Here is a 22,152-nt window from a genome sequence, read left to right as displayed (position 1 = left end):
CCCAAAAGGTGGATCCCCAGCTGTTTTAAAACTACAGCTACCACAAGGCTTTGTCATTATACAGCACTCTAAAGGCATGCAAAGCATCATGGGAGTTATAGTTCTACAACATCATGGGGATCTACCTTTTGTTCACCCCTGGAATAGAGCATCACACAAAAGGCAAACAGTGTGAATTACAGAGTTTTGACGGTTCCCCTGTAAGGATTAGAAAGACAATGTTTCTATGTATATTGAAGCGTAATTTGCTTGTTTCTCGTGTAGTGTCTCCACACATCCTTTATATCGCTTTTTGAAGGATAGACTGGCTTTTCATGTGATGTACTAAATATCAACATAACTTCTGGTATAAAAAAAATCCCAAAACAGATGGAAAAAACACAATGTTCACAGTTTTGCCTTTAATAACATTTACATAATAAAACCAATCATTCAGGAGTCAACAACTGCTCTCTGAGGGCACGATGCAGGGGTAATTGGGAGATGGGGTAGCTGGCAGGGTGAGTGGGCAGGGGAGGGTTGCAAGGGGGGACAGGGGTATTCATGGGTGTGGGGGGGTGCTCAGGCTGCAGGGGGGTTCTCAGGGTGTAGAGCATGCTCAGGGTGCAGGAGGGGGTGCTCAGGGTTGTGCTCAGGGTGTAGGGTGGGTGCTCAGGGTGTAGAGCGTGCTCAGGCTGCAGGGGGGGTGCTCAGGCTGCAGGAGGGGGTGCTCAGGCTGCAGGGGGGGTGCTCAGGCTGCAGGAGGGGGTGCTCAGGCTGCAGGAGGGGGTGCTCAGGCTGCAGGGTGGGTGCTCAGGGTGCAGGGTGGGTGCTCAGGGTGTAGGGCGGGTGCTCAGGCTGCAGGGGTGGTGCTCAGGCTGCAGGGGTGGTGCTCAGGCTGCAGGGGTGGTGCTCAGGCTGCAGGGGTGGTGCTCAGGCTGCAGGGTGGGTGCTCAGGGTGCAGGGTCGGTGCTCAGGGTGCAGGGTGGGTGCTCAGGGTGCAGGGTGGGTGCTCAGGGTGCAGGGGGGTGCTCAGGGTGCAGGGGGGTGCACAGGCTGCAGGGGGGTGCTCAGGCTGCAGGGGGGTGCTCAGGCTGCAGGGGGGTGCTCAGGCTGCAGGGGGCTGCTCAGGGTGTAGGGTGGGTGCTCAGGGTGTAGGGTGGGTGCTCAGGGTTTAGGGTGGGTGCTCAGGCTGAAGGGGGGTGCTCAGGCTGAAGGGGGGTGCTCAGGGTGCAGGGGGTGCTCAGGGTGTAGGGTGGGTGCTCAGGGTGTAGAGAGTGCTGCAGCGGGGTGCTCTGGGTGCAGGGGGGGTGCTCAGGGTTTAGGGGGGGTGCTCAGGGTTTAGGGGGGGTGCTCAGGGTGCAGGGGGGGTGCTCAGGGTGCAGGGGGGGTGCTCAGGGTGCAGGGTGGGTGCTCAGGCTGAAGGGGGGTGCTCAGGCTGAAGGGGGGTGCTCAGGCTGAAGGGGGGTGCTCAGGGTGCGGGGGGTGCTCAGGCTGCAGGGTGTGCGCTCAGGGTGCAGGGGGTGCTCAGGGTGCATGGTGGGCGCTCAGGGTCCACGGGGGTGCTCAGGGTTTAGGGGGGGTGCTCAGGGTGCAGGGTGGGTGCTCAGGGTGCAGGGTGGGTGCTCAGGGTGCAGGGGGTGCAGGGGGGTGCTCAGGGTGTAGAACGTGCTCAGGGTGTAGAACGTGCTCAGGGTGTAGAGCGTGCTCAGGCTGTGGGGGGGGTGCTCAGGGTGCACGGGAGTGCTGAAGGTTCGGAGGGGGGGGGGGGGTGCTCAGGATTTAGGTGTGTAGCTCAGGGTTAAGGGCACAGGTAAGTTGTTGCAGTTTTTGACACAGACTGCTCCCAGCTCCTGCCTCCGGTCTTTTGTCTGGGCTGGGCTGGGCTGGGCTGACAGAAGACAAATAGCAGTTCCTTTCACTGTGAGAGTCTGGGTGAAACCTCCTCCCTCCCTCTATATACCTCTCCTCAAGGATTTGTCACTCAGTCTCACCTCCTCCAGCTGCACAGAACTTCCCTCTCAGACTGGGAGCTGTGCAGGACGGAACACCTTGGATATTGCTAAGGAGACTGTGAGAGTTACTGAACAGGAGACTGGAGGCTGCATACTGTCAGCAGCAGAGACTGGAGGATGAATACTGAGATCAGCTGTCCCTAGAGGCTGTGTACTAGGATCAGTAGGACACTGGAGGCTGCGTTTTGGGAGTAGAATACTGGAGGCTGCGTACTGGGAGTAGAATACTGGAGGCTGTGTACCAGGAGTCGAAATTTGGAGGCTGCAAACTGGGAGTAGAATACTGGAGGCTGCATACTGGGATCATTATGATATTGGAGGCTGTGTAACGGGAGCAGTAAGATACTGGAGGCTGTGTACGGGGAGCAGTAAGGTACTGGAGGCTGTGTACGGGGAGCAGTAAGGTACTGGAGGCTGCGTACCGGGAGCAGTAAGGTACTGGAGGCTGCGTACCGGGAGCAGTAAGGTACTGGAGGCTGCGTACCGGGAGCAGTAAGATACTGGAGGCTGCGTACGGGGAGTAGGAGACTGTGTATGGGAAGCAGTAAGGTACTGGAGGCTGCGTACCGGGAGCAGTAAAATACTGGAGGCTGCGTACCGGGAAGCAGCACTTGAGGCTGCGTACTAGGAGCAGTGAGATACCGGAGGCTGCGTACGGGGAGCAGTAAGGTACTGGAGGCTGCGTACCAGGAGCAGTGAGATACTGGAGGCTGCGTACTAGGAGCAGTGAGATACCGGAGGCTGTGTACGGGGAGCAGTAAGGTACTGGAGGCTGTGAGTAGATGTTACATGCAATGCCTGTGTCTGTTACCCATCCCAGTTCCAGTATGGCCACCGTCTATAACTCCTCGGTTGACAATGGGTACATCAAGACAGTCCTGGGCCACAAGCACTTCATGGACTTAGATAGTTCCAGTCTGGCTCTGCCGTCAGAGGAGAAGCTGAAAACCAACATGGTAGGCACTGCGGGAGGAATGGACAAAGCCACGCGGTTACAGCAACAACTCCAGCTCACAATGGCCAGAAAGAAATCCAGCACTGCAAACGGTGAGCAATCTGACGTGTGCCGGGTACACTGTGCGCAACCTATATACCTGTGTTACGGTGTGTATACATGTGAGACAGTGCATAGTGCATACATGTAGGCCATTGTAATGTGCATACATGTGTGTCAGTGTAGGGTTCACTGTGTATAGCTGTGTGTCAGTGCACTGTGTATAGCTGTGTGTCAGTGCACTGTGTATAGCTGTGTGTCAGTGCACTGTGTATAGCTGTGTGTCAGTGTAGGGTTCACTGTGTATAGCTGTGTGTCAGTGCACTGTGTATAGCTGTGTGTCAGTGCACTGTGTATAGCTGTGTGTCAGTGCACTGTGTATAGCTGTGTGTCAGTGCACTGTGTATAGCTGTGTGTCAGTGCACTGTGTATAGCTGTGTGTGTCAGTGCACTGTGTATAGCTGTGTGTGTCAGTGCACTGTGTATAGCTGTGTGTCAGTGCACTGTGTATAGCTGTGTGTCAGTGCACTGTGTATAGCTGTGTGTCAGTGCACTGTGTATAGCTGTGTGTGTCAGTGCACTGTGTATAGCTGTGTGTGTCAGTGCACTGTGTATAGCTGTGTGTCAGTGCACTGTGTATAGCTGTGTGTCAGTGCACTGTGTATAGCTGTGTGTGTCAGTGCACTGTGTATAGCTGTGTGTCAGTGCACTGTGTATAGCTGTGTGTGTCAGTGCACTGTGTATAGCTGTGTGTGTCAGTGCACTGTGTATAGCTGTGTGTCAGTGCACTGTGTATAGCTGTGTGTCAGTGCAGTGTGTATAGCTGTGTGTCAGTGCAGTGTGTATAGCTGTGTGTCAGTGCAGTGTGTATAGCTGTGTGTCAGTGCAGTGTGTATAGCTGTGTGTCAGTGCAGTGTGTATAGCTGTGTGTCAGTGCAGTGTGTATAGCTGTGTGTCAGTGCAGTGTGTATAGCTGTGTGTCAGTGCAGTGTGTATAGCTGTGTCAGTGCAGTGTGTATAGCTGTGTGTCAGTGCACTGTGTATAGCTGTGTGTCAGTGCACTGTGTATAGCTGTGTGTCAGTGCACTGTGTATAGCTGTGTGTGTCAGTGCACTGTGTATAGCTGTGTGTCAGTGCACTGTGTATAGCTGTGTGTGTCAGTGCACTGTGTATAGCTGTGTGTGTCAGTGCACTGTGTATAGCTGTGTGTGTCAGTGCACTGTGTATAGCTGTGTGTCAGTGCACTGTGTATAGCTGTGTGTCAGTGCAGTGTGTTTAGCTGTGTGTCAGTGCTGTGTGTTTAGATGTGTCAGTGCAGTGTGTATAGCTGTGTCAGTGCAGTGTGTATAGCTGTGTGTCAGTGCAGTGTGTATAGCTGTGTGTCAGTGCAGTGTGTATAGCTGTGTGTCAGTGCAGTGTGTATAGCTGTGTGTCAGTGCAGTGTGTATAGCTGTGTCAGTGCAGTGTGTTTAGCTGTGTCAGTGCAGTGTGTTTAGCTGTGTCAGTGCAGTGTGTATAGCTGTGTGTCAGTGCAGTGTGTATAGCTGTGTCAGTGCAGTGTGTATAGCTGTGTGTCAGTGCAGTGTGTATAGCTGTGTCAGTGCAGTGTGTATAGCTGTGTGTCAGTGCTGTGTGTTTAGATGTGTCAGTGCAGTGTATATATAGCTGTGTGTCAGTGCAGTGTATATATAGCTGTGTGTCAGTGCTGTGTGTTTAGATGTGTCAGTGCAGTGTATATATAGCTGTGTGTCAGTGCAGTGTATATATAGCTGTGTGTCAGTGCTGTGTGTTTAGATGTGTCAGTGCAGTGTGTATAGCTGTGTCAGTGCAGATCATCCATGTGATAAGTGCTGCCTTGTGTCATTCATATCTACACTAAATGTATCTAATAATTATGGTGGAATCCCCAAAACACTGCTTTGATTAGTTGGATATTTCTCTCCTGTAGCATTTGAATGCTACATACTGAGTAGCGGCAGCGTTCATTATATGAGTTCAGGGAAACATTGTGGGTCTGTTAGACTGTTAGGGCATCTATGTATGTCTGGGTGCAAAGGGAGGTCCCACACAGCTTGAGTGGCCAAAACATGGCCCGAGGCAAATTGGGATTCCCCCCCTCCCCCTAGCAACTGACAGGATCTAAATGTTTTCATTAGCCGCTAGGCAGCCGCATGCTTCCCCTCCCCAGAGACAACCTGTGACTTTTCCTGCCTTAACATTTGTGGCGAAACCAGCTTCGCCACTGTGAACTGGAGAGGCCTGGCTGCTAGCCTCCTGCCCGCTGACTATGGCCCCTGGACATATTGCACTTTAAAGACTATATTTGGGCAGGTAATAATTTGTATTGCTGCTGCTGGCCCTTTAAAAGCAGCGATGGACATATTGGAACTTTTGGGACTACTGTACCTTTAAGACTGTGGAACGTAGTACAGTAATCCTGCCTTTAATACTTTAAATGTCATGTATGTATTGTTGTATGCAGTTAACCTGGGTTATATATATATATGCAGCCTTCATCTGATTGTTCGGTAGAATCACTCCATTCATTGTATTGAGGAAACTACCGAACAACCAGACCACCCAGGATTAAGTGTGCCTCCAATTACCGTTTGCAACAATGTTGCAAACGGGTAATTGGCAATCATGTAATGTGTTCTGTGTCCTCTGGGTGGCCGCCATTCAGGAAACCAACACGTGGCGGCGGCCATCTTTAACTACCGAACAGCGGTGTTTTGCCGTCGAGTGTCTGGAACTGAAATCGGACACTTGACTAGGCAAACACCGCTGAGACCTCCATACTTCCAGAAATTCGTATGGAAACTACCGAATGACCCCCCGTTCGGTAGAAAGAACCCCACAAACAAGGGAATTCATTCAAACCCTCTCCAGGCTCTATAACACAGGCAATTCGTCTGTTTTCATTCCCTTGTTTGTGACCGACCGCAGGGCCAAAATGCATGGAACTGATTTCGGATACTTTACCCATGCGGTCGGTCAAATCTTTAAAGTCCCATAACTCCCGAACCATTTATCCGAATGGGCTGATTCTTGCATATGTTGTCCCCCTGAATAAGGGCTATCAGGGGATACCTGTTTTGGAGGTGTAGCATATGTATTTGGGGTACATCCAGGAATTGGGGAAAAAGGTGTACAGTATAATTGTGTTAAGTGTTAATCTAAGGGGAGGAAATGTGTGGGAGGTACATCCATGTGATTGGTTAATTTCATCCTCCCCCTGGGAGTGTCCTGTATGTACTTGTTGGTAATAAAAGCCAGACTGGGTGTCCCAGTCTAGAGTTCCTGCTTAACCCTCAAAATGAAGTGTCGTCTCGTTCTTGGGGGGGATTGGATTGTAAGCTGACTGCCAAGAGTGTAAGCCGATTGTATGCTTTTCTTGTTCAGCGGTTCCAGTTCGGAGTGTTATTTCGTATCCAGCTCGTGAGTTCTGATGTTCTGCAGTAGCTGTGCCTGTCTATGGAAAAGGGGATTATCGCCTAAACTGGGTTTTATCCTCTTGTAAGTGAAACGGTCCGTTACAATTGGTGGCAAGCGGCGGGATCGTTCCTACAACCAGAGGGACAGCTACAGACAACACCATTTCTGGATTACAAATTGAGGGCAACGCTAGTATCCGTACAGCGACCCTATCTACAAAGGAAATCAGGAAAATGGAAAGAGACAGAGTCGCAGCTGCTGCAGCACCTCCGAGGGAGGAGGAGGAATCCGAGTTTGCCAGGGAATATAGGACCAGGATGGCTCTATTCTCACCAGCCCGAGCGGAGCAGATGGCAGACCGGGTCTACAACGATGTACAGGCGTACCTCATGCTGCGAACGACGCAGAGGAACCAACAAGCTGCGGGATTGTTCCCACAGCCAGAAGGACAGCTACAGAACACCAATTCCTTGGAGTTACAAATTGAGGGCAACGTTAGCACTCGTGCAGCGCCCCTGGCAGCAGAGGTATCCAGCGACTTGGAGCAGACAAGTATGGAAGGCTCTGACGCTGAAGATGATTTTATGGCCAAGGTGAGGCAGCAAGTGGCCCAATATGGGGGTTATATATCCATGGACACATTCCAGGGGATCTGGAACCAGGTCATGGCTGAGCAAAACTCAAAGATGGACGAAGAGTATGATGAGCAGGAAGAGTGGTACAGCAGCAGAGTAGAGGCCGCATCCGAGGAGGTTAGCCGCCCCCCCCCGAGGCGGCAGGAAGAACCCGAAGTAGGGGTCCTCATAGATTGGTCCTGTGAGGAACCACAACAGGCAGGTGGAGATGGGACCGAGGTCTCTCTACCGGCCCTACAGGGATGCTGGGCAGTCGGCCCAGATCCCCAGCGGCAGTGTGTAACCCAGGGAGCTGATGGTGTCGTCCATCCTCCCCAGCGGCAGAGTAAGTCCCAGGGAGCTAAAGGTGTCGTCCTTCCTCCCCAGCGGCAGATTGTATCTCAGGGAGCTGAAGGTGCCGTCCTTCCTCCCCAGCGGCAGTGTGTGTCCCAGGGAGATGAAGGTGTCGTCCTTCCTCCCCAGCGGCAGGCTGAGTTACAGGGGGCAGAGGTTGTTGTTCCTGCCCCCCAGCAGAAAAGTGATATGCCAAGAAGGCAGTGTGAAGGGAAGGGAGAGGAGAGCAGTGTCCTCCCTCCCCAGCGGCAGGCTGAGTTACAGGGGGCAGAGGTTGTTGTTCCTGCCCCCCAGCAACAAAGTGATGTGCCAGGAAGGCAGTGTGAGGTGAAGGGAGAGGAGAGCAGCGTCCTCCCTCCCCAGCAGCAGTGTGTACCTCAGGGAGCAGAAGGTGCAATCCTTCCTCCCCAGCGGCAGTGTGTACCCCAGGGAGCAGAAGGTGCCATCCTTTCTCCCCAGCGGCAGTTTGCCATCCAGAGAGAGGAACTTGTTACACCCTCTCTCCCACGGCAACCTAACCCACCAAGGGGAGATGTTAAGCCCCACGACTGTGCAGATGGGACCGTAGTCTCTGCACTTACAGCACAAGGGATAGGGACGGTCGGTCCTGTTCCCCAGCCTCAGTGTGATGGATCCAAAGGGGAGACAGTCGGTCTCCCCCTCCGGCAGTCGAGCTGTGCACCTAAAGGGGAGACAGCCAGTCTCCAGCAACCAGGCGCCCACCAGACTACTCCCGTGGTAGTGCTGGCAACAGGACAGAGTACCGCTGGTCTCTGCCCCCTCAGCAACCCACCAAGGCAGCCTACCCGTCTCCCACCCAGCAGTGGTGAAACACCAGAACTTGGACAAAATCCTTCCTCACCCAGATGTAGTAACCGGTTAGTGTGGGTGGGCTGCTCTGTTATTTCTGTTTCGTGGGTGGGTTGCTGGACTAACCAGGGCACTGACCGGCAGAAAGTCAGGTACCCTGTTAGTCTAATTGGCCAAGGGGAGAAATGTGGCGAAACCAGCTTCGCCACTGTGAACTGGAGAGGCCTGGCTGCTAGCCTCCTGCCCGCTGACTATGGCCCCTGGACATATTGCACTTTAAAGACTATATTTGGGCAGGTAATAATTTGTATTGCTGCTGCTGGCCCTTTAAAAGCAGCGATGGACATATTGGAACTTTTGGGACTACTATACCTTTAAGACTGTGGAACGTAGTACAGTAATCCTGCCTTTAATACTTTAAATGTCATGTATGTATTGTTGTATGCAGTTAACCTGGGTTATATATATATATGCAGCCTTCATCTGATTGTTCGGTAGAATCACTCCATTCATTGTATTGAGGAAACTACCGAACAACCAGACCACCCAGGATTAAGTGTGCCTCCAATTACCGTTTGCAACAATGTTGCAAACGGGTAATTGGCAATCATGTAATGTGTTCTGTGTCCTCTGGGTGGCCGCCATTCAGGAAACCAACACGTGGCGGCGGCCATCTTTAACTACCGAACAGCGGTGTTTTGCCGTCGAGTGTCTGGAACTGAAATCGGACACTTGACTAGGCAAACACCGCTGAGACCTCCATACTTCCAGAAATTCGTATGGAAACTACCGAATGACCCCCCGTTCGGTAGAAAGAACCCCACAAACAAGGGAATTCATTCAAACCCTCTCCAGGCTCTATAACACAGGCAATTCGTCTGTTTTCATTCCCTTGTTTGTGACCGACCGCAGGGCCAAAATGCATGGAACTGATTTCGGATACTTTACCCATGCGGTCGGTCAAATCTTTAAAGTCCCATAACTCCCGAACCATTTATCCGAATGGGCTGATTCTTGCATATGTTGTCCCCCTGAATAAGGGCTATCAGGGGATACCTGTTTTGGAGGTGTAGCATATGTATTTGGGGTACATCCAGGAATTGGGGAAAAAGGTGTACAGTATAATTGTGTTAAGTGTTAATCTAAGGGGAGGAAATGTGTGGGAGGTACATCCATGTGATTGGTTAATTTCATCCTCCCCCTGGGAGTGTCCTGTATGTACTTGTTGGTAATAAAAGCCAGACTGGGTGTCCCAGTCTAGAGTTCCTGCTTAACCCTCAAAATGAAGTGTCGTCTCGTTCTTGGGGGGGATTGGATTGTAAGCTGACTGCCAAGAGTGTAAGCCGATTGTATGCTTTTCTTGTTCAGCGGTTCCAGTTCGGAGTGTTATTTCGTATCCAGCTCGTGAGTTCTGATGTTCTGCAGTAGCTGTGCCTGTCTATGGAAAAGGGGATTATCGCCTAAACTGGGTTTTATCCTCTTGTAAGTGAAACGGTCCGTTACAACATTATTTAATTTATTCATTCATGAACTGTTACTGGGAACTCAGCACAGAGAGCTGTGGTATTATTGAGACAGGGGGCACAGCGTCCGTACAGCTATACACACCTGGAATAGATACAGGGGACACAGCGTCCGTACAGTTATACACACCTGGAATAGATACAGGGGGCACAGCATCCGTACAGCTATACACACCTGGAATAGATACAGGGGACACAGCGTCCGTACAGTTATATACACCTGGAATAGATACAGGGGACACAGCGTCCGTACAGTTATACACACCCGGAATAGATACAGGGGACACAGCGTCCGTACAGTTATATACACCTGGAATAGATACAGGGGACACAGCATCCGTACAGTTATATACACCTGGAATAGATACAGGGGACACAGCGTCCGTACAGTTATATACACCTGGAATAGATACAGGGGACACAGCGTCCGTACAGTTATATACACCTGGAATAGATACAGGGGACACAGCGTCCGTACAGTTATATACACCTGGAATAGATACAGGGGACACAGCGTCCGTACAGTTATATACACCTGGAATAGATACAGGGGACACAGCGTCCGTACAGCTATACACACCTGGAATAGATACAGGGGACACAGCGTCCGTACAGTTATATACACCTGGAATAGATACAGGGGACACAGCGTCCGTACAGTTATATACACCTGGAATAGATACAGGGGACACAGCGTCCGTACAGCTATACACACCTGGAATAGATACAGGGGACACAGCGTCCGTACAGTTATATACACCTGGAATAGATACAGGGGACACAGCGTCCGTACAGTTATATACACCTGGAATAGATACAGGGGACACAGCGTCCGTACAGTTATATACACCTGGAATAGATACAGGGGACACAGCGTCCGTACAGCTATACACACCTGGAATAGATACAGGGGACACAGCGTCCGTACAGTTATATACACCTGGAATAGATACAGGGGACACAGCGTCCGTACAGTTATATACACCTGGAATAGATACAGGGGACACAGCGTCCGTACAGTTATATACACCTGGAATAGATACAGGGGGCACGGCGTCCGTACAGCTATACACACCTGGAATAGATACAGGGGACACAGCGTCCGTACAGCTATACACACCTGGAATAGATACAGGGGACACAGCGTCCGTACAGTTATATACACCTGGAATAGATACAGGGGGCACAGCATCCGTACAGCTTTATACACCTGGAATAGATACAGGGGGCACGGCGTCCATACAGTTATTCACACCTGGAATAGATACAGGGGGCACGGCGTCCATACAGTTATTCACACCTGGAATAGATACAGGGGACACAGCGTCCGTACAGTTATATACACCTGGAATAGATACAGGGGACACAGCGTCCGTACAGTTATATACACCTGGAATAGATACAGGGGACACAGCGTCCGTACAGCTATACACACCTGGAATAGATACAGGGGACACAGCGTCCGTACAGTTATATACACCTGGAATAGATACAGGGGACACAGCGTCCGTACAGTTATATACACCTGGAATAGATACAGGGGACACAGCGTCCGTACAGTTATATACACCTGGAATAGATACAGGGGGCACGGCGTCCGTACAGCTATACACACCTGGAATAGATACAGGGGACACAGCGTCCGTACAGCTATACACACCTGGAATAGATACAGGGGACACAGCGTCCGTACAGTTATATACACCTGGAATAGATACAGGGGGCACAGCATCCGTACAGCTTTATACACCTGGAATAGATACAGGGGGCACGGCGTCCATACAGTTATTCACACCTGGAATAGATACAGGGGGCACGGCGTCCGTACAGCTATACACACCTGGAATAGATACAGGGGACACAGCGTCCGTACAGTTATATACACCTGGAATAGATACAGGGGACACAGCGTCCGTACAGCTATACACACCTGGAATAGATACAGGGGACACAGCGTCCGTACAGTTATATACACCTGGAATAGATACAGGGGGCACAGCATCCGTACAGCTTTATACACCTGGAATAGATACAGGGGGCACGGCGTCCATACAGTTATTCACACCTGGAATAGATACAGGGGGCACGGCGTCCGTACAGCTATACACACCTGGAATAGATACAGGGGACACGGCGTCCGTACAGTTATATACACCTGGAATAGATACAGGGGACACAGCGTCCGTACAGTTATATACACCTGGAATAGATACAGGGGACACAGCGTCCGTACAGCTATACACACCTGGAATAGATACAGGGGACACAGCGTCCGTACAGTTATATACACCTGGAATAGATACAGGGGACACAGCGTCCGTACAGTTATATACACCTGGAATAGATACAGGGGACACAGCGTCCGTACAGCTATACACACCTGGAATAGATACAGGGGACACAGCGTCCGTACAGTTATATACACCTGGAATAGATACAGGGGACACAGCGTCCGTACAGTTATATACACCTGGAATAGATACAGGGGACACAGCGTCCGTACAGTTATATACACCTGGAATAGATACAGGGGACACAGCGTCCGTACAGCTATACACACCTGGAATAGATACAGGGGACACAGCGTCCGTACAGTTATATACACCTGGAATAGATACAGGGGGCACAGCATCCGTACAGCTTTATACACCTGGAATAGATACAGGGGGCACGGCGTCCATACAGTTATTCACACCTGGAATAGATACAGGGGGCATGGCGTCCGTACAGCTATACACACCTGGAATAGATACAGGGGACACAGCGTCCGTACAGTTATATACACCTGGAATAGATACAGGGGACACAGCGTCCGTACAGCTATACACACCTGGAATAGATACAGGGGACACAGCGTCCGTACAGTTATATACACCTGGAATAGATACAGGGGGCACAGCATCCGTACAGCTTTATACACCTGGAATAGATACAGGGGGCACGGCGTCCATACAGTTATTCACACCTGGAATAGATACAGGGGGCACGGCGTCCGTACAGCTATACACACCTGGAATAGATACAGGGGACACGGCGTCCGTACAGCTATACACACCTGGAATAGATACAGGGGACACAGCGTCCGTACTGTTATATACACCTGGAATAGATACAGGGGACACAGCGTCCGTACAGTTATATACACCTGGAATAGATACAGGGGGCACAGCATCCGTACAGCTTTATACACCTGGAATAGATACAGGGGGCACGGCGTCCATACAGTTATACACACCTGGAATAGATACAGGGGGCACGGCGTCCGTACAGTTATACACACCTGGAATAGATACAGGGGACACGGCGTCCGTACAGTTATATACACTGGGAATAGATACAGGGGGCACGGCGTCCGTACAGTTATACACACCTGGAATAGATACAGGCGGCGCGGCGTCCGTACAGTTATACACACCTGGAATAGATACAGGGGGCACAGCGTCCATGCAGCTATACACACCTGGAATAGATACAGGGGACACAGCGTCCGTACAGTTATATACACTGGGAATAGATACAGGGGGCACGGCGTCCGTACAGTTATACACACCTGGAATAGATACAGGGGGCACGGCGTCCGTACAGTTATACACACCTGGAATAGATACAGGGGACACAGCGTCCGTACAGCTATACACACCTGGAATAGATACAGGGGGCACAGCATCCGTACAGCTATACACACCTGGAATAGATACAGGGGACACAGCGTCCGTACAGTTATATACACCTGGAATAGATACAGGGGACACAGCGTCCGTACAGTTATATACACCTGGAATAGATACAGGGGACACAGCGTCCGTACAGTTATATACACCTGGAATAGATACAGGGGACACAGCGTCCGTACAGTTATATACACCTGGAATAGATACAGGGGACACAGCGTCCGTACAGTTATATACACCTGGAATAGATACAGGGGACACAGCGTCCGTACAGCTATACACACCTGGAATAGATACAGGGGACACAGCGTCCGTACAGTTATATACACCTGGAATAGATACAGGGGACACAGCGTCCGTACAGTTATATACACCTGGAATAGATACAGGGGACACAGCGTCCGTACAGCTATACACACCTGGAATAGATACAGGGGACACAGCGTCCGTACAGTTATATACACCTGGAATAGATACAGGGGACACAGCGTCCGTACAGTTATATACACCTGGAATAGATACAGGGGACACAGCGTCCGTACAGTTATATACACCTGGAATAGATACAGGGGACACAGCGTCCGTACAGCTATACACACCTGGAATAGATACAGGGGACACAGCGTCCGTACAGTTATATACACCTGGAATAGATACAGGGGGCACAGCATCCGTACAGCTTTATACACCTGGAATAGATACAGGGGGCACGGCGTCCATACAGTTATTCACACCTGGAATAGATACAGGGGGCACGGCGTCCGTACAGCTATACACACCTGGAATAGATACAGGGGACACAGCGTCCGTACAGTTATATACACCTGGAATAGATACAGGGGACACAGCGTCCGTACAGCTATACACACCTGGAATAGATACAGGGGACACAGCGTCCGTACAGTTATATACACCTGGAATAGATACAGGGGGCACAGCATCCGTACAGCTTTATACACCTGGAATAGATACAGGGGGCACGGCGTCCATACAGTTATTCACACCTGGAATAGATACAGGGGGCACGGCGTCCGTACAGCTATACACACCTGGAATAGATACAGGGGACACGGCGTCCGTACAGCTATACACACCTGGAATAGATACAGGGGACACAGCGTCCGTACTGTTATATACACCTGGAATAGATACAGGGGACACAGCGTCCGTACAGTTATATACACCTGGAATAGATACAGGGGGCACAGCATCCGTACAGCTTTATACACCTGGAATAGATACAGGGGGCACGGCGTCCATACAGTTATACACACCTGGAATAGATACAGGGGGCACGGCGTCCGTACAGTTATACACACCTGGAATAGATACAGGGGACACGGCGTCCGTACAGTTATATACACTGGGAATAGATACAGGGGGCACGGCGTCCGTACAGTTATACACACCTGGAATAGATACAGGCGGCGCGGCGTCCGTACAGTTATACACACCTGGAATAGATACAGGGGGCACAGCGTCCATGCAGCTATACACACCTGGAATAGATACAGGGGACACAGCGTCCGTACAGTTATATACACTGGGAATAGATACAGGGGGCACGGCGTCCGTACAGTTATACACACCTGGAATAGATACGGGGGCGCGGCGTCCGTACAGTTATACACACCTGGAATAGATACAGGGGGCACAGCGTCCATGCAGCTATACACACCTGGAATAGATACAGGGGACACAGCGTCCATACAGTTATACACACCTGGAATAGATACAAGGGGGCACGGCGTCCCTACAGTTATACACACCTGGAATAGATACAGGGGGGCACGGCGTCCGTACAGTTATACTCACCTGGAATAGATACAGGGGGGCACGGCGTCCGTACAGTTATACACACCTGGAATAGATACAGGGGGGCACGGCGTCCGTACAGCTATACACACCTGGAATAGATACAGGGGGCCACAGCGTCCGTACAGTTATACACACCCGGAATAGATACAGGGGGGCACGACGTCCGTACACCTATACACACCCGGAATAGATACAGGGGGGCACGACGTCCGTACACCTATACACACCTGGAATAGATACAGGGGGCACGGCGTCCATACAGCTATACACACCTGGAATAGATACAGGGGGCACGGCGTCCGTACAGCTATACACACCTGGAATAGATACAGGGGGCACGGCGTCCATACAGTTATACACACCTGGAATAGATACAGGGGGCACGGCGTCCGTACAGCTATACACACCTGGAATATATACAGGGGGTACGGCGTCCATACAGCTATACACACCTGGAATAGATACAGGGGGCACGGCGTCCGTACAGCTATACACACCTGGAATAGATACAGGGTGACTTGTCCAGAATTCAAAGTGAATTTTTAATGTTTTTGTGCTAAAATAGGCAAAGTGTAAGTATTGGAGGTTTATTTCAGTTTGGATAGTCTATCCAATTCCCAGCACGCTGTCGCTTTAAACAGATACAACACTCTCACATTAACACTAGATACAGTATGGCAGCTGAAAGCGTTGTGTTTACACAATCACCTAGCAACACACAGATGCAGTATACTATATCACTTTATTACCCCTGGCCTGGGAACACCAAGGAACCTTTTCCTGACCAGATGTTGGGGAATTAGCTTGTTTTCCTGTAATGTCATCAGCCATTATTAGTTTATTGACACCTAGTGATGGAAGACTATTGTACAGACATGGTTATCACTTAATAAAAGAAAAAGTACAAAATCTGGGCCTAGGCCACTTCATAAAACCCTCACTCTTTATTATTATTTATTAACATATTATGCTATGTTTGCTTTGTTCCGGGTTCGTGACTTTCTATTGGCTGAACAGCCAAAACGCCCCACGGGGTAAAATATTTACAAAAAAAGTGAAAATTAGTTCATTTCACATTTCACTGTTTTTCTGTTTGTTTCTTCTGTGGGCGACAGTAACAACTGGGATTTAAACAATGCTTAATTGCTACAAATATTATTATTATTTATATAGCGCCATCAGATTCCGTAGCGCTGTAAAATGGGATATGGATTTCATTCTACTTTTTTTTAGATTTTTTTGTTCCTTTAAACTTAACCTCAAACGTAAACATTAATCTCAACAACAGAGTAAGGACAATCCCATTGTAGAGCGCTACGGAATTTGCTGGTGCTCTAAATGATAAAATAATGATAATAATAATCTACTCCTTCGTATCCTAGTTACAAACCGCTCTTGGTGTTCTTTGTCTGTGAAAACATGGTGGAATTATTAACCCTTTGTTAGAGGGATATGGTCCCAAACACAGGTGTTACCCCTCCTCTCCTGGTCTCACCTTTTGGCAGTAGATTAGGCCCCAGGATTCACAAGTCATTAATGGACCCACATTCCTAAAACCAAACCTGTTGTTAATAGAACATTAGTAATTCCAAGGGCTGAATACCAGATTCCAGCCCTAACCCTTATAACCTTTAAATCCATCATGTAATGGACACAGATGTTCCCTCTAACAAAGGACTTACTCATAAACTACTGTTCCAACTTTTAACGTGCCAGAGGGCTGACAAAATACTGTGCTCGCTCCCCAGTCACAGTGACCGGTCTTTGAGGTCAAACCATATCTCCCAAGTGTCCCAATTTTGGAGCCCAAATCCTTCTGTCCCTGTTTTCCAGGAGCTCCATATCATTGATGTGACTGAGTGCAAGGCCGGATTAACATAGGGGCTGATGGAGCTGAAGCTCCAGGCCCATGGAATAGGCACATTGATTAAAAAAAAACAAACAAAAAAAACTATAATTAGTTATGGTAACGCTGACTTTTTTTGCACTCTGTGAATGCTCTTTCGTTCTCAGTCTCTCTAACACTGTGACATTTCCCCATAATTCTGCACCCACTACCTCCACCTTTTCTCTGTCACAGACTGCATCCCGGGAGCTTCTGCCTGCTAGTAAGAAGGTTAGGAGAGGGATGGACAAGTGACTGCTAAGGGACAGACCCCAGAAAGCATAGGGCGAGAGTATGATTAAATGCATTTGCGCCTAGCTCGGGCAGCTGTCTGCATAGTACGCTCTTAGTTGGCCAGCCTGACATGCATTCATGCCAGGCTCACTTTCTAGGCATATCTGAAAATTTGCCAGTAAGTGATTTGCGTCAGTGGTCCACCTTTATATCCTGCCCACCGACGTCCCGTTGCTGTTAGCGGATTTGGATTAGCTTGAGGGATGAACGCGAGCGATTAGCACAAGGATGTGCTTTCTTTTAGCTCTGAGTTTCAAATTCCAGCTCCACCTCCACCAGATAAATGACCCCCGGGAGGTATGGCTGTTTTACTGCTCTCTGTCAATAAGATTCTGTAATTAGGACCATTGTAATTGTCAGTACCAGGCCCAATAGGCTCTTAATCCAGCCCTGTCTGAGTGTATAACAGAGCCCCACAGCAATAATACTCCCAGTAATGTGTCTGAGTGTATAACAGAGCTCCACAGCAATAATACTCCCAGTAATGTGTCTGAGTGTATAACAGAGCCCCACAGCAATAATACTCCCAGTAATGTGTCTGAGTGTATAACAGAGCTCCACAGCAATAATACTTCCAGTAATGTGTCTGAGCGTATAACAGAGCTCCACAGCAATAATACTCCCAGTAATGTGTCTGAGCGTATAACAGAGCTCCACAGCAATAATACTCCCAGCAACAATACTCCCAGTAATGTGTCTGTCTGAGTGTATAACAGAACTCCACAGCAATAATACTCCCAGTAATGTGTCTGAGTGTATAACAGAGCTCCACAGCATAATACTCCCAGTAATGAGTCTTAGTGTATAACAGAGCTCCACAGCAATAATACTCCCAGTAATGTGTCTGTCTGAGTGTATAACAGAACTCCACAGCAATAATACTCCCAGTAATGCATCTGAGTGTATAACAGAGCTCCACAGCAATAATACTCCCAGTAATGTGTCTGAGTGTATAACATAGCTCCACAGTAATAATACTCCCAGTAATGTGTCTGTCTGAGTGTATAACAGAACTCCACAGCAATAATACTCCCAGTAATGCATCTGAGTGTATAACAGAGCTCCACAGCAATAATACTCTCAGTAATGTGTCTGAGTGTATAACATAGCTCCACAGCAATAATACTCCCAGCAATGTGTCTGAGTGTATAACAGAGCTCCACAGCAATAATACTCCCAGTAATGTGTCTTTAAACTACAATAAATGTGTTTAGAAATCACTTTGTGTAAATAAGATACATTATTATTGTTCTAAATTACATTTTAGTTCTATAAATTGTTATTAGTAATACTATGAACTAATTTTTTTTCAGAACAGCCCCGCCCCTGGCCACACCCCTAAAATGAAAGTGTCATGTGAAAGTTGTGGGTGATGGGGCAGCAGACAATGTCTGGGTGACCGCTGTGCATTATGTATTTAATACTTTGTTACTCATTGTTTTAGCCTGGGGGTGCCTGGAATTATGAGTAAACGCAGGTAGCAGACAGACACTCACACTCAGCCTGTCTGTTTGCATATAGTGAGCAAATATCAGACTGCGTGTGATGCAGTCCCATTTTATAGCTGGCATTGGATCAGACGCAGGTCGATTAAACAGCAGTGTTTGTCTTATAAACGGGAAGCGCTTTAGGGAAATAAGAGAACTAGCACGTAATCATGTATTCACCTGCCTGGAGCAGAACTGGCCAATGTCTGACATCTATTTACTAAGCAGCAAGCTGTGCTGAGCAATGCTGTGCCGACAGATGATTTATTTAGGACATTCTAGCCGCGCGCTGGGAACATTTATAATTTTAGCAAATTGTTTGGCTACTTACAATGGAGGGGTGCCAGGACAGTTGTGGCACCATAACCACTACAGTGAACTTTAAAGTGTTCCTTTAATTATCATTTAAAGAATGCCAACGCATTCTGCAGCGCTGTACAAGAACTATAACCACCCACAGCTGTTCAGAGCTGTAATGGTTACTGCGATAGTAACGTCTGGCTACAATGCAGTATTATTTTATTTATGATGCGATGACATGCTGCGCAGTGTTTTAGATACCGAGATTCCCGCAAATCCTGAAATATTTATTATGATATATCCCTAGTAAAAAGGCTCCTTTCTTATGGAATAATGCACTATCTGATCACATTCTCCCTGCCTTCACCTCTGGGTATCGCTGTGACTTGTTGGTACAATGTATCATTCATTATTCATCACCAACACTCTCATCCCTCTAGGGGCCTATGGCAGGTCTGGGTGCCCGTTTATTAAAACACATTAAAACAAAGAATAATTCAGAGTACATTTTGGCACAGCCCAATCCTGTTGCACAATGTCTGTAAACATGTTGTGTTCATAAAACCATAAAAATACATTGTGACAGATAAAAGCAGATTAATGGCAATTGACCAAATCTCCTCTGTCTGTAGCAAGCTATCCTGAACTCTTCCAAGTACTATGTTCTGCCACCTCTTCTGGGAGCCAATTCCAAGCATCAAAGACACTTTCTGTCAATCCCGTAAATTACGCTAACACCTTCCTTATAGGACTTCTATTTATTTATGTTTTGGGTCTTAGTCTGTAGTTATGAGCACACTGGACTGAGCACTCAGCAGAATAACAACAGTTAATTATTTAACATTTCTAAGAAAGTGTAGTGAATACAGAGCACCGCCTCCAGGTGCAGGTGTAAATGACCAATTAAGCAGTCCGCCTTTATAAGGATCTGAGTAAATTCCACCAGGTATATCATGGAGAGTGCATACCTTATTGTAAAAAAACACGTCCTAAAAATATGTGCAGGCCTCTTAAGTGACAGGCAATTCAAAATCTTCAAACACGTGTCAATTAATGCAGAGTCTATCTCCCTCTGGGGAGTCCAAGGTTTGAAAAATACCAAAAAGGAAATACCTACATCTGCCAGAAGGGTAGGGACAAAAATGTGAAAACGACATACAGTAACTCTGGACGCATTTCGCTTCTTTCCTGATGATTTATCAACGTTAAAACAAAAAACTTTTATTTTTTGTATTTTTTAACCTTGGACTCCCCAGAGGGAGAATTGTGTCATTAATTGACACGTGTTTGAAGATCTGGGATTGTCTGTCACTTTCAACGTTTGCACATATTTATATGACATGTTGTTAACCATTTTTACTAAGTAAAGAATGCACTTTTCGTGATGTGCCTGGTGGGTTATCCTGAGATCCTGATCGGTGCAGACTTTTTGGCTGATTTTGGTGATTTCTACATGTGGGATAATTCCAGCAATATTCGGATCTGGGATACATTTAATCATGTAAGTTCCACGCTGTGTTATTTTAATTCCCCTGCGGAACTGGAGTTGCGGCAACGAGTAACTGAAGAAAGGATTTTCCTGGAATGCAGCTGGTTTTATAACTTCTATTGTCCTGTTAACTGATATCAAACTGTTCTGGGATGTGCACGTTGTGTCAGTGTCACACGGCTAAATTACCGGTATCTATTTAATCCATCCACCCGTTTACTGGTAACCTACAGCTTATTGATACAAATGTTTTATTTCCCAGAATCCTCTTTGGCAGACAAATGGAAGCTTACATTTAGTTCATAGAATTGAATTTATCAGCGAATAGCTGGCTGGGTTACATCTGGTTAACCGACACTCACACACTTACAACAGACAACCCAAAAATAACAGACCGATACAACAGGTAGAGGGCCCTGCCCGTGAGCTTGCAATCTAATGTAAATAATGTGTTAATATCTATGAAAACAAAAGACAAAGTAACTATGAATCTAAATAGCCAATCAGCTATACTTGTATTAAAACGAACGCTCTATAATGATTAGTTAACTGCACTTTTCAGCCAATCAGAATACAGATAGTATTTAACTCATAGCCAGGAGCCCCCCTCCCCCAGCTGTAAAACATGGATTACCTGAAGCAACAAAAGTAAAAGCTTTCTTCATGTTACACACATTACATGTAAATTCCAACTCCTGTAATAGTCACTTTTTATAAACAGATTTTTATTAGGAGTGATACTGTTTCTTTAAACGGTGATATAAAAAATCTACAAGCGTTGATACTGCAGATTAAGGAAGCGGTCGGACAGGTTTGTTGTCATGGAGACAATATTATTTTTTTTTTGCTTGAGTGCAATCAGAGAAGTTTGCATTCACCCCTCTGGTGCTAAGTTCTCGGAGTTAACCTTTCATGGTGGGAACAAATTGCATCATATTTTCTGTGATTGAGCACCAGAAATTCAAGTTCAAATGTGTAAATTTTTTTGAAATGTCAGTTCTAATACTTATTATGTCTGTAGGCAGATTGAAGAATATTTCAAGAGTGGTGTTACAGGAATGAATGCCAGAAATTAGAACCAAACCACCAAACCACTATACACACACTTACACTGCATATACACACAATGACACACTACTATACACAGTATACACACCACACAATACTATACACGCCACACATGGGTGTGCGCCCACCTCCTATACACGCCACACATTACTACACACACTCAGACACGGGCTTAACGAGGAGAGCTAATAAAAGGGTCTCTGGGTCTCAGGCCAGAGGGAAAGGCTCAGGAAGCAGCACCCTAGTAAAATGTAAAATTGCTATCAAACAGTGTAAAAAAGTTTACTTCACTTTTCTCTCCACAACTAGCCCCACGTCATTGACTGAGATCATTAATGTTGATGATCTCAGCTAAACCGATGCTTTACCGTTGGAAAGCATTAAGAGCCTAGTGCACATGTGCGGCAAAACACTGC

The 22,152-nt window shown here is 48.0% G+C and overlaps 1 protein-coding gene across 1 annotated transcript in view; it reads left to right on the top strand.

The window, feature by feature from the left end:
• Positions 1 to 1,901: 1,901 nt before the first annotated feature.
• The window catches only part of PKP2 (plakophilin 2), a 60,668-nt gene continuing 40,417 nt past the window's right edge, over positions 1,902 to 22,152 (top strand). Inside the window, exon 1 of the mRNA XM_063446696.1 lies at positions 1,902 to 3,041. Coding sequence (XP_063302766.1) covers positions 2,777 to 3,041 — 265 coding nt within the window. The 5' untranslated portion in view covers positions 1,902 to 2,776. The remainder of the gene's footprint in view (positions 3,042 to 22,152) is intronic.

This window comes from Pelobates fuscus, chromosome 3, assembly GCF_036172605.1.
Source record: "Pelobates fuscus isolate aPelFus1 chromosome 3, aPelFus1.pri, whole genome shotgun sequence".
NCBI classification, from domain to species: Eukaryota; Metazoa; Chordata; class Amphibia; order Anura; family Pelobatidae; genus Pelobates; species Pelobates fuscus.
The sequence above is the reverse complement of the archived record's forward strand: the minus strand, read 5'-3'. Positions and strand labels throughout refer to the sequence as shown.